The following is a 13,579-nucleotide window of genomic DNA, read 5'->3' on the forward strand; positions in this document are numbered from 1 at the left end:
ACTGCAGACTAAAATGTCAGACGTTTAAATTATTCATTTTTCAATATTGTTGAATTTAAAAAACAAAATTCATACGGTCCAGATCTATTATTTTTTTTTTTTAATTTAACAATGAAATTTAAAAAAGTTTATATTTTGATCAGAATTTATACTAACGAGTTGATTGACATTGACATTGCAATAAAATAATTTTTTTAATTATAAATTATTATATAAAATTACAAATTGACAAAGAAAAAGAGAAAATCCAACTCACAAAGGCTATCAAGTGTAAGTGGATAATATAAAGTCGATGGAGATGTTTCTAATATTTGGTTAAGGCATAATTAATTAATTAATTATTATGATAATTATGAATTAAAACAAAATAAGAAAATGCGGGGAATTCTTTAAATATATTATTAGGGGGCCGATTAATCGCCGATGAAAATGAATTATGCGTCAAAAAGACGATTAACCGTAAGATTAATAGCGATTTCCTCGTTCATTAAGTCGTCAGTATTACGCGGCAATATAAAGATGGCCGTCGGCCGTTCAATATTTTAAACCCTAGCGTCTTACCCATTTTCAGAAAGCTGGTTGTCAGAAAGCTGATTGTCAGAAGGTTGTTCTTCTCTGAGATTTGCGAAGGCCACTATCGTCGCCGCTAACATCATGGCTCGGTTAATGGGAAGCTCTCTGTTCTCATCGGCTACTGGTGCTTTTCAGCCATCCAAAACAGGTATTTCGTTCGAAATCTTCATTCGTTGGAAATGGAAATGGAAATGGGAACGGAAATGGGAATGGATATGTTCGTGGTAACGTTTTTGATTTGTCTATTTGAGTTTGTGGCTACTCTGTAATGTTATTTTGAAAAGATGGTGGAGAATATGATTCGATTGAGTTTTGTTAATCATATGTTATGTCCTGTGGTTTTTAAAGTACATTACCTGAGATTTCACACTTTTGTTTTCATTTTCAGAGTCAGTGGCGAATTATTGCAGAATATCTGGTCCGGTGAAGTTGCATTTATTCCAAGAGGTATTTGAATCAATGATGCTCTCCCTTCTGTTCTTCAATGAATTTGATCGATATCGGCCTGTTTTATCTGAATCTTGGACTTCGTGGGTGTAGCTGGGTGCAAAAGCGTCTGAACTTCATGGCAATAGCATAGCTAGTAACAGGGCTGGTGTTCTGCGGTCGAATAAGAAACGCGGTGAGGTTCCGCTTGTTTGCTTGATATGTGCTTAATTCGCTCCCCGTCTATTGGGTAGTTTAGTTCGCCACTTTTGAGTTGTTTGGAGAAGCCAAGGGAGTTTATACCTGATGGAGCTTTTAATCATGGATTCACTCTTTTAGTACTATTTGAATCGATGGTGATCACGTTCATAGATGTGGGTATATTTACTTTAAAAGAGCAGCCTAGTGGTATATTTTGCCTTGCTTGTTTTACTCTGTGATTTTGATGCTTTATAAAATGTGCTTTTGTATTTTTCTCTTCACATCGTGTTTATAAAACTTTTAATCTTTCTTTTTGAATCACTGTTGAATACAGTTATACAGGCAATATTGCAGAGTGAGAGTGAGATCGAAACTGCCAATGGTAGAGGGACTAGAGGTCTGCGAGGGCAGTTGAATAAGGTTGTTTTGGCTTACAGTGGTGGCTTAGACACATCAGTCATTGTTCCCTGGCTGAGGTAGGTCTTCATTTCTTTCACTGATTCAGAGTAATGTTGTTTATTGATCTACCCATGGACTTTTAAACTTATCAAATACTCATTCAGTAAGTGGCAGTAGGCACATGATTGAAGAACTGAGAGATAGCTGATACTGGCTCTTCAGTACATCTGACTTTTATGAGTTACCATTCCCTTTTTCCTGTACTGCTTGGTTTTTGCTTTGAGCTCTCAGTTGTTCTTTCTATGTCACTTGCAATTGTCCTGCCTTCCTCTTTTGGGATTTATGCAGCACTTTTTATTCTCCTTTCACCGAGTCTTAATGATTCACTTCTATGGAAATTAACTATTGCATGTCTTGCAGGGAGAATTATGGTTGCGAAGTTGTATGTTTTACTGCAGATGTTGGTCAGGTATGTAATTTGCGAAAGTGAACTTGTCTTGTGTTTTTTTATGGGATAACCCAACACGTGATTGGAAACCTTATGAAATTTATCTTTTTGCATCTTTTCGTGGGCTCAATTTGCAGGGCATGAAGGAATTGGAAGGTTTGGAAAAGAAGGCTAGAGCAAGTGGGGCTTGTCAATTGGTGGTGAAGGACTTGAAGGAAGAATTTGTAAGAGACTTCATATTTCCTTGCTTACGTGCTGGTGCAATTTATGAAAGAAAATACCTGCTTGGGACATCCATGGCCCGTCCAGTTATTGCAAAGGTAGGTTCTAACTTGTAGTTTTGCCGCTGGTAGTACTGATTTCTAAGTTAAATTAGCGATATGGATTTCCCAACAGTAAGTAAATTTAAGGTTCTAAGTGGCTCTAAGCTCCAATCACATTTATCATGTTCATGGTTCTTACCTGTTGGTTTGGTGTTTGGAAAAAATAGGCCATGGTGGATGTTGCCAAAGAAGTTGGAGCCGATGCTGTTTCTCATGGATGCACTGGGAAAGGAAATGATCAGGTAATGCCCTCACAACATGATCTTGATATATGACTATTTGAGTATATTCTTTCCCCTGATGAATACACTTGGTCTGATATATCTATTAGGTACGCTTTGAGTTGGCCTTTTTTGCTCTAAATCCCAATCTAAATGTGGTGGCACCGTGGAGGGAATGGGATATTACTGGAAGAGAAGATGCTATTGAATATGCCAAGAAGCATAATATACCTGTTCCAGTGACAAAGAAATCTATTTACAGTCGAGACCGCAACTTGTGGCATCTTAGTCATGAGGTATGATTCAAGGCTCTGCGTGCTCCACGTCTGTTTGCGAATCCCTACTGCTTATATTCATTCAAACTTTCCAAGGCCCGCTGCTTATTAGTATTGATCGATTCATCATTCGTCTATCGTCTTTTCTCTCTCCTACATATACGATGCTGAAATTAAATGATTGTAAACTGAGATATTGTTTTATGTCAAATCTTTGGGGGGGTTTTTTCTTTAAGGTGAGGGTAGCTTTTCTTTTCTTTTTGGCCTATATGAATTTTTCATTGTTCCACGCTTTTCGGGGTGGACTATAAATTTGATGAACTATATCAGCTGATGAAGTTGACCTGGTCTATAGTTCTTAATGAAAGCACAGGGAAAGAATGGAAATGATGTTCATAAGTTCGCTCATTATTAACCAACCCAAGTGATGATTGTATTATAGGATAGCTCAAAGAAACTGAGTGGATTTTGTTTATCTTTTGCTGATGTTCTCTTGTGCATTATAACTGTAGGGGGACATTTTGGAGGATCCAGCAAACGAACCTAAAAAGGACATGTACATGATGTCTACAGATCCAGAAGACGCGCCAAACGAACCCGAGTAAGCTTCCTTATCTAAATACCACGTTTTCACTCTCTTGTTTAATGCCTACACTTTAATTTGATCTGAATAACTAGAAGTGTATTCTTGCAATAATGGTTCTGTTCTTGAATCTGTCCACAACTATTTAAAATTTTATTACCAACGGTTGTGAAAAGGGAACTAATATGAACAGTCTTAAAATCAAGTTCATCTTTTTGCTCTACTATACCCAGCTGGAAAATTAAGTGTTGAAATAGTATGAAAAAGAGACTGTTCTGCTTTGTTGTAATGTAATACCTTAGGCCCTTTGGTGGGTATTCGCCATTTTCTGTTCAACAAGCTCAACCATGCCATCACGTTCTGCAGATACGTCGAAATAGGGATTGTCGGAGGTCTCCCTGTTTCTGTCAACGGCGAGGCTCTTTCACCAGCATCTCTTCTCACCAAACTAAACGAAATTGGTGGAAAGCATGGAATTGGCAGAATTGACATGGTTGAAAACCGTCTCGTTGGCATGAAGAGTCGAGGTGTCTATGAAACTCCAGGAGGAACCATCCTTTTCGCAGCCACCCGTGAGCTCGAGTCTCTAACACTCGACCGAGAAACCATTCAAGTAAAAGACTCCCTCGCCCTCAAATATGCAGAGTTGGTTTACGCAGGTAGATGGTTCGACCCTCTTCGTGAATCCATGGATGCTTTCATGGAGAAGATCACAGAACACACAACCGGCACCGTCACTCTCAAGCTTTACAAAGGCTCCGTCCATGTCGCCAGCCGGCGAAGTATATACAGTCTTTACCGGGAAGATATCTCGTCCTTCGAAAACGGGCAGATCTACAATCAGGCTGATGCCGCTGGTTTCATCCGCCTGTATGGCCTTCCAACCAGAGTCCGGGCAATGCTGGAAAAGGAGCTCTAAGCCGCCCACTCTCTTATGATCAACATACCTTTTTGCACAACAATCTAAAAGGTAATTTTAATCCGTCGAACTGTCTGATTTTGTTTGATTGGCTGTTTTAATGTGTATACATGTCTTGTTGTTTCTATTAGCTTGAAGCTGATTTTGGTACATTTAATTTAGGTTCATAAGGGGTCACATTTTGTTGGGTTTTTGGCTATTTGCTCACTTCTCTTGCACTTTATAATAATAGTATATTAGAGATATTTTATAAAGACTGATGCTTAAAATAAGATTATTCTCTTATTCAAAGTTAAATTAATATAACCCGAAAATATGAGTAGTATATTTCTGGACAAACCCGTTATACTAAGACTCACTGAAAATTAAAATGCAATAGTAGTTTCTTTGGTCACATTATTTTCCGTTGTCGAATTGAGGCTAATCTCTTAAATGAATGAAAATGTGACTGAACTGATCTCGATCAATCCCTCTTTGGACGGAATAGAAATTCCTAATATATATATATATCATTTTATGGAATATAGTATTTCAAATATGATATGAAGTGATTAAATATTTTTTTTTAACTTGATTTTTTTTTTTTTTTTTTTTTTTTTTTTTTTGAGTTTAACCTAATTATATTTGTAAATTAAATTTTTTTAATTTAACTAAAAATATACTAATTAATTATATGCAAAATTGCTATAATTCAATATAAATTAAATTTGTGTATAAGCCTAAGTCTTATAACATTGACATGTAAAATTTATTTTTTTTAAATTTTTTTGAAGATAATATATTAACTTCGACTGAAATGTGAGAGTAAAGATTAAATCGTGAGGTTGATGGCGCTGTAGGTACGACCCGTCAAGAGTGGAGCGGGAAAAAATTTGTCTGCCAAATGAATTACATTCTCCATCTCTAGCCTCGGCATCTTTCTAGCCCAACATTGCTTCAATCTCATTCTTGTCCGGTCTCGCAGATACCTAAATAGAGATGAGATAGCCTCGGCATCTTTCTAGCCCAACATTGCTTCAATTTCATTCTTGTCCAGTCTCGCAGATACTTAAATAGAGATGAGACGGGAAGTGATTTATTGGAGTGGATAACATTTTTTTAAAAAATCGAGGTCGGATTATATTCTTCGTCCCGTCTTCACCTCTTCAACATAAACATATTTTTAATATATATATGTGTGTGTCTTTTGGCTTTATTAAAAAAATAAATTAATTAATTTTAAAAGTTACAACTAAAATTAAAGTATATTATAGATTTTTTTTTTTTTTTTTTTTTTTAATGGTTGAAGACGTAAAATTAAAATTCGAATTATTAGAACTTTTTTTACCATTTTTTTTTTTAAAAAATATAATGAAAAATGAAAAAAAATAATAATAAACAGGTAAACCCAATCCAGCTAATTACCCAAACTCCGATGGTAGCAAAAATAAATGTGGAATTTGTTGGAATGGGTATAAATAGGTGGAGGGAATGGGACTGCTCCCGTCCCCGCCCGTTGGCCATCTTCCACCTTGGAGGTTCCCGCACAGAGCGCGAGCTACGCGTTGATCGAAACGCGAACGCTCGTATGGAAGACTTGGAAGGATCGGTTCCGACGAGAGAATTGCAGTCGGTGTTCATTGGAAGTTCCCGCACGAAGAAGCATCTGTATACGGAGAATCTCTTAGGATCAAGAGTTTTTATCTTGAAAAAGGGGCTTTTATTTATACTTGAGCGGACTTACACTTTCATATCAATGTCAAGATATAGCATGTCCAAAATATCAATCTGTAATTCTGTATACATGCTTATTGAAGTTCTAAAAAAAAAAAAACTGAGTTTCTGATAGGGTTTAGACAAATCATTGTTGTGATGCAGGACTAAATCTTTGATCAACATCCCTGACATCTTGAACTTGATTTGCATATTGCAGGTTCCAAAGAACGTCCTCCATGGACGGTCGACTCATTTCAGGGGAAATGCATCTGTTCATTAGGGAAATAATGGTTGATAGGGATTCTTGTGTGCAGGTAGCTAGAATGGTTGGATCGATGAGTCGCCGCCGTCCGTCCTGGCTGTTTAAACTCATCTGTATGAATCAACAATCATTTAGGTAATCTTGAACTGAACAGTTAAAAGGAATGGAAGATCATAAGTGTTTTGTTTGTTCTTGCTGTTGCTTAAGCCCTATGCATTACTACCATGAGTGATTAGTTTTGATTTTCTCATGCACCTTGACAACCAAATGGTACAATGCTAATAAAGCAATAATCAGAAACTTCATGGCCTACCATTTCCTTTAGTATAGAGGGGTCTTTTCTAGCAGACACAGAAGGTGCTATAAGTGCCTCTAGTAGTATAAACCCAAAGCTATAAACATCATCCTTCAAGCTCATCATTTGCCTGAGGATAGATATCCATGTGAGAAAACAGTTGATCATCTTGGAAAAGAATGACCTAAATTATCACAATAATTTCTTACCAAGCTTGTGGGCCTTCCCCTTTAGCCTACACAAACAGAAAACCAAGTAATCAGCATTTACCAATGATCCAATAGCAGCCGTAATCAAGTTCTACCTACCACAGATTTTGCTGGTTCTTCTGAGATAATGGACAATCCATAATCACTTAACTTTGCCACATTATACTCAGCAATCAAGATATTGTTGATCTTTAGTCGGTTGTCGAAGAAACCAGGAATGACTCCAGTATGCAGGAAGTGTACAGCCTTGGCAACACTGATTAGAATTGCTAATCTTTCAGACCAGTTCAAAACCTTCTCTACAAGTTCAACGATTTGTTAGTCAAAAGAGAAATGTTTCTCTCAAGTAGTGGAAGTCAGAATTCATTTAGAGAATCAGTCCGAAAATGCTTCTAAATTACCAGATAGATGTGTACGAAAACTCCCATTTGGAACATATTCAGATACGAGGAAGACCTTGATGTCATTGAAGTCTTGTCCATCTCCATCAATGCAGTGACCCAAAAGGCAGACCAAATTTGGGTGCCTGAGCTTTCCAAGCATATCCAACCTAAGTTTAAGATTTCTTATTGAAAATTTCTTGGATATAAGCAAGGACCTTATGGCAACTTGAGTCCCATTCTCCAGTCTCCCTCTATATAGCTGCAAAACATATAAAAAAAGGCATGATATATATATATACTTCAACTGTTCATGAGCCATTTCAAGGAAATGATTCAGCATTACCGAAAGACACATGCATGGGCAAACAGGTGGAAACCTATTGTCAAAGAAAAGGTACACCTAGAATTCTAAAGTAACTTAACTATGGTTTTTAATCATCACTGATCAAGTACATTTCGCATTTGATGAAGAAACTTTCTATTTGAATATGTCAGTCAAATACTGTATTTGAATATGTCAGTATGAGATCCCACATCGGTTGCGGAGAAGAACGAAGCATTCTTTAGAAGGGTGTGGAAACCTCTCCCTAGCATATGCGTTTTAAAAACTTTGAGAAAAAAACCAAGGAAGATAATATCTGCTAGTGGTGGGCTTGAGCCGTTACATATATTGTTATATAAAAATGAAGAATCGTCTCACTTTCACTTCCTCAGCTTACTTGGCAAATGAGCCACTTACACACAGCTGAACTTGATCCATATTGATTGAAGTGAATATAATGATTAGAATGTTACCTTCCCGTATGAACCATCACCAATGATAGTTGAGTCATGAAAATTTCTTGTAGCTTCATTTATCTCCTCCAAGGAAAAAGTTCGACACAATGGAAGACCTTGAATTCCTAACTTTGCAGCTTCAGTAACAAACCCTGCAAGCAGGAAGCTTGGAAATGGTAAAGCTCAACATCTTTTACTCCTGAACTCTACTAATTTTGACTAAACGAATAACTGCAAATGGAACTTTAGCTGAACTTACTTGCACTTGTTAGAAGCTCAGATGAGAACCCTGCTGTTGAACTATCCTGAACTGATTTCTGCAATAAATGTTGTTCTGATATTCCTCTAGGCCAACATCTTCTACATAAAACAAACCCAATAGAAAGTAGAAGCACTGATAACAAAATTCCAAGAAGTAATCCCATTACAACTCCTGCATGTTTAGCTCTATACTGCTCCTGGTGCTGATCATGGTTCATATTCTCTGTATCACAATATGATTTTGTATGCTGTTTCCCTACATGAACAGATAAGCAATTCCCATCTGCCTTAAGAGTTCGATTATCAGATTCAATGCCCAAGCAGGAAGGCAATCCACCAGTAAGCATATTGCTAGATATATCAACAAACTGAAGCATGTTGCCACACTCCATATGGATCGGTAGCGACCCGGATAACTTATTCGAAGAAAGATTCAAGTGACTGATGTTGGGCAAGGAGAAGATTGTAGCAGGAGGGGTGCCAGTCAATTCATTGAATGATATATCAAGCTGTTGGAGCTGACTAAGCCGACCATATTGCTGTGGAATCTCACCCGAAAATGAGTTTTTTCCGAGTAAAACGACAATCAACGCCTTTGGTAATGTAGGCAGTGATGAATCTATTTTGTTCCAGCTCAAGTCCAGCACAGTTAAGCCATGTAATTTACTTAGATCTGGTAATTCACCAGATATGTCATTGCCAGACATGACAAGCTCAGTAAGGGTACTGATGCTCAAAGATGGAAACGAATCCTTGATCTTGTTGTTTTTCAAGCTCAGCACTGTCAGACTAGACAATGAATCAAACCAGTCGGGCATAGTATCATTGAAGAAGTTGTCATCTAGTTTAAGAGTTTGAAGCTTCAGCATGGTAGAAATCTTAGGTGGGATCGTACCAAAAAGATAATTTGAGCTCAAATCCAGATACTCAAGTGAAGATAATCGATGGATTTTGTCTGGAAGTGGACCCCAGATGCCCAAAGACACAAGGCTAAGAACTCTCAAGCTATTTAGTCTTGTCAAAGTAGTGATGAATGAATCAAGAGAGAAGCTCTCTGATAGCGTTTGATTTGGTATTGCAAAGCCAATGAACTCATCGACTTTGCTTTGAGTATCACCTGCAATTCTAAGCTCAGTAACCACACTATCCTGGCATGTAACGTTAACAAGAGGAAGAAAGGACAGTGTGCAAAAATCCACTCTGTGATCAGTCCATGAATCCAGCTGCTTCGGGTACTCCAAGTGCTTTCTTAGCTGGAGAAGCGCTTGGGCTTGCGAGGCTTGCAATTGGTAAGCTCCACCACGTAAGAAAGAGCAGGCAAAGCTGAGAAGTAAGAACAAACAATACTTCCCCATCAAAGATTCTTCAAACTATATGATCTGACCTGCTTCTTCTTCTTGTTCTTCTTGCAGCCTCTGTTTCAGAAACATCAAAATGGCGAAGGGTTACAAGGAATCATGAAAGGAGATTGAAAATGGCGAAGGGTTTGCAAAACCCACCAAGAAAATCGTTAGAAAAAGGAGAGAGGGCGATGAAATGGAGTCATTATTGAAGCAAAACCCAGCGGAGACTGAGAGTATGAACACACTGGGACTGGCTTTCTTCTCCGGACTGTCATTCGAGGAAGAAATTCACAGAGCAGTGAAGGCTGATGCGAAAGTGGGCCACCTGAAATGGACGCGTTTAGTTTTAGCACATGATTTCCTTCTCTCTCTCTGTGTTGAAAGCAATGGAAAATGGGGTATGGCAGGAATGAATGGGTGTCGGGTTGGAAAGGCTCACTCTTTTCTAAGCGGGGTGGGTGTGGAGTATTATTAGGAGTGAGTCACACGTTGATTAATTTAGTGGAAGATCGATCATGCGTTTGTAAGTGAGGAATACTATCTCCATTAGAACGAGGCATTTTGTGGTAGCTCAAAGAAACCCGTAAAAAAGTGGACAATATCTTATAATTGTGGAGATTCGTGATTTCTAACGCTGCGAGGAATGCGAGGAAAAGGAGAGGGCATGACTGTGAATGGAATCCAACAGGCCGCCATTATTTTACTCTGCAATTAGGGATCTAACCTCGCTTTCTTCTATATCTCTCAGCTGAACACAGCTCAAAGAAAATTGGAAATCCATAAAGCCAGGTAAAATCCATAAAGCCAATTTCGTTAAAAGTACTTTATATTTGGTTCCTCTTGTCATTGTTTCTTAGTAACTTTTTTCAGCTCACGTGGAAGCATCTGATCTTTTGGTTAAAGTATATTTCCGGACGGTTTTTATACGATCTTTTTCAGTTCAACTGTGGATCAGGTAAAAATCCAAACATCTTATCTTTTAATTTTCAGTTAAACTATGAGTTAGGTATAACTCGAAACGTATGATATTTTAGCTTTAGTTAAACTATGAATTAGGTAAAAATTTTGAATATCTGTTCTTTTAATTTTCTGTTAAATTAAACTATGAATTAGATGAAAATTCGAATATCTGATCTTTTAGTTTTAGTTAAACTATGAATCAAGTAAAAATTCGAACCTCTAATCTTTTAATTTTACGTTAAACTATGAATCAGGTGAAAATTTGAACATTTGATCTTTTAGATTTCAATTAAACTATGAATCAAGTAAAATTCGAACGTTTTCAGTTAAACTATGAATCTGTTAAAAATTCGAACATCTGATCTTTAATTTTTAGTTAAACTATGGCTCAGTTAAAAATTTGAACATTTAATCTTAAGTAGAACATCTATTTTTTTTAGTCAAAATTATAATGTATTAATCGGTTGAGTTATGAATTATTGCTCCTCTTATGAATTATTGCTCCTAAATAAATAGTGAAAATTTGAATATATTAATTTTTTTATTATTTTTTACATTGAAGCTCAACCATTTAAAATTAGGAAATAATGAAAATAGGATAGGAAAGAGGTCAAAGATTTATTTCCAATTTTCAATTTTATTTAAAACAAATATTTTCCAACCCAATTATATAAATTATTGTCCTACCTAAAATTAGCATAAATAATATTCCCCCATTTATAAATAATAGGAATAGGACCATTTTCATCCAGCCAATATTTATTTTATGGTTGTAGCATTTCTCATGGTACTATAAATAAATAAAATTTAATAATTTTAAAATAAAATAAAATAAAACATAGGTGAAGTTACATTTTTTTATTTTATATAATATAAAAAAAATACAAGAAATTAAGCAACTTGTTTGGATACTTCCAAATTCCAATCCAACGTGAAACTATATTAAATTTTAAACCAAATAAATAAATGGTGAAATGTTGGGATTGCCCTTCTTGGAACCAACAATTTCTCCTTTTCCCATACCAAATAAAATAATAAATAAAAAGGGTCTAAATTGTAATTTTAAGTGGTTTTAACGCTCTGGACCTATCTCTTTCGGATATTATCTTATCATCTACTCTTTTGAGTTAAGTAGGACCTACTATTGTAACAACTTAAGTTCATTGTTCGCTTTGATCCATTACGTATCGTCGTCAGCTTCACGGTTTTAAAACACGTCTATTAGGAAGAGGTTTCCACACCCTTATAAAGAATTTTTTGTTCTCCTCTCCAACAAACGTGGGATCTCACAATTCACCTCTCTTAGGGCCCAGCGCCTTCGCTGAGGTTTCCACACCCTCGTAAAGAATGTTTTGTTCTTTCTCTCTAACCGACGTGGGATTTCACAATGTACCTCTCTTGGGGCTCAGCGCTGAGTTTTCCACCCCTTTATAAAAAATGTTTTGTTCTCCTCTCCCACCAACGTGGGATTTCACAATTCACCCAACACCTTTGCTGACACGCCGTCTAGTATTGGGCTCTGATGTCGTTTTAAACAGCTTAAACCCACCACCAACAATCTTAAAATATCTGTAAAAAAAAAAGTCGAATAACATTCTTAATATTCTAACAAAGGAATATATGTTATTTTAAAAAAAGAAAACAAAAAGTAGTTTTTGAAATTTTATACTCATGTATTTGGTAAAAATAATTTAAAATTTAAAATTTTCAATTATATTGTGCCTCAATTTAATTTAGGTTAATTATTATATTACTACTTTAAGAATAAGACAATTTTGTGAAAGGACAATTTATATAAAATTATCTAGTTGCAAAATATAAAATTAATTTTATTTTTAATTATTAAAAAAAAAATAGCCTAGAGAACCACAAAAAGGAGGGTAAAGAAAGTAAGGGCTGTGCCCTATGTTTAAGGACATTCAGATTTGTGGGCCCTATTTTAGGTTTTATTACACCAAATATATTTATGAATACCAATAAATACACATCTCATAAGGTGGCCCTTCCATTAAATTACTCATTAAATTCTTTCTATAAAAAAAAAAATCTCATTATTTTAAAAATTAAAATATTATCTTTAATTAATTTTTTTAGAATATTAGATTAAAAAAATTGATTTATGTAGCTAAAATTATGATTAAAAAATCAAAATTAAAGATAAAAATGAACCAAAATTAAAGATACGAGAACGAAAAATTGACATTTTAAAATTTTTAAATAAAAACGAGCTGAAGTCAAACGTACAACTATAAAATAATATTTAAACTTAAATAGGTCAAAAATTTTAAATCTCTAATATATATATATATATTATAATTTATATTTTTTTTATAAAATACTATCAAGTTGAAATAAAGAATTACAAACACCGAACATAAATCTAATTTAAGCCTCAAAAATATATTTTTTAATTATTATTTATAGGTGAAGTTTCCTGTTTGGGAATTGGAATAGCATGACGTCGTGTCAGGATAACTGTGTGCATGGCCCGCCGCCGTGGCACGACGGATCCTTCCCTTTGACCCGGCTGTGGGTCCCACGTCCCCACTATTTTTTTTTTCTTTTTCCTTTTTTATTTTATTTTATTGAATAAAAAAGGTAATGTCTCGTCAAATAGTTGTGAGATATTTTTTTTTTTCCCTTCATATACATTATTAAAACCCGTTTTGATATATTTTAATTTAAACCGTGAGATTCTATGTGGGTCGTAGAGGAAAATAAAACATTCTAGAAACTTCTTCCGAATAGAAGAATTTTGAGGAGAAGCTCAGAAAAGAAAACCATATCGATTTGTAGTAGGCTTGAACTGTCACATAACATTTACAAGTCATAACACATCATTAACATTGGTTGATCAAATTGACTCGACAAAAAAATGTCAACCCACAAATCGGGCCGAATTTTCAGTTTCTTAAAAATTCAACCCAACCCACCTTTTATAATTTGGTTTTGGTGGTTTAGGTTAGTCGAGTTATCAGATCATATGAATACTCTTAACCACTCTCGTAAATAACTCTTGTTGTATG

At 35.6% G+C, this 13,579-nt stretch overlaps 2 protein-coding genes and 1 long non-coding RNA gene across 3 annotated transcripts; 2 read left to right on the forward strand and 1 right to left on the reverse strand.

Annotated features, from left to right (window-relative positions):
- Positions 1 to 532: 532 nt before the first annotated feature.
- On the forward strand, positions 533 to 4,622 carry LOC111802493 (argininosuccinate synthase, chloroplastic). The gene is made up of 10 exons (XM_023686884.2): positions 533 to 721; positions 962 to 1,020; positions 1,114 to 1,195; positions 1,535 to 1,676; positions 2,020 to 2,068; positions 2,185 to 2,367; positions 2,538 to 2,612; positions 2,702 to 2,887; positions 3,379 to 3,467; positions 3,816 to 4,622. The coding sequence occupies exons 1-10, from the start codon at positions 655 to 657 to the stop codon at positions 4,366 to 4,368; spliced, it is 1,485 nt and encodes a 494-aa protein (XP_023542652.2). The 5' UTR covers positions 533 to 654; the 3' UTR covers positions 4,369 to 4,622.
- Positions 4,623 to 6,044: 1,422 nt separating this feature from the next.
- Positions 6,045 to 9,891, reverse strand: LOC111802450 (putative inactive leucine-rich repeat receptor-like protein kinase At3g03770). Its single transcript, XM_023686825.2, has 8 exons — positions 9,750 to 9,891; positions 8,249 to 9,665; positions 8,008 to 8,141; positions 7,231 to 7,471; positions 6,929 to 7,128; positions 6,830 to 6,855; positions 6,639 to 6,750; positions 6,045 to 6,436 (listed from the first exon to the last, which is right to left on the reverse strand). The coding sequence occupies exons 2-8, from the start codon at positions 9,603 to 9,605 to the stop codon at positions 6,209 to 6,211; spliced, it is 2,298 nt and encodes a 765-aa protein (XP_023542593.2). The 5' UTR covers positions 9,606 to 9,665; positions 9,750 to 9,891; the 3' UTR covers positions 6,045 to 6,208.
- Positions 7,470 to 10,771, forward strand: LOC111802610 (uncharacterized). The gene is made up of 5 exons (XR_015422486.1): positions 7,470 to 7,606; positions 7,734 to 8,165; positions 8,519 to 9,580; positions 9,663 to 10,382; positions 10,464 to 10,771. It is a non-coding gene; the product is annotated as an uncharacterized LOC111802610 (long non-coding RNA).
- The last annotated feature ends 2,808 nt before the right edge of the window (positions 10,772 to 13,579 follow it).

This window comes from Cucurbita pepo, chromosome 9 (genome assembly GCF_057944985.1).
Source record: "Cucurbita pepo subsp. pepo isolate OVF chromosome 9, ASM5794498v1, whole genome shotgun sequence".
NCBI lineage: Eukaryota > Viridiplantae > Streptophyta > Magnoliopsida > Cucurbitales > Cucurbitaceae > Cucurbita > Cucurbita pepo.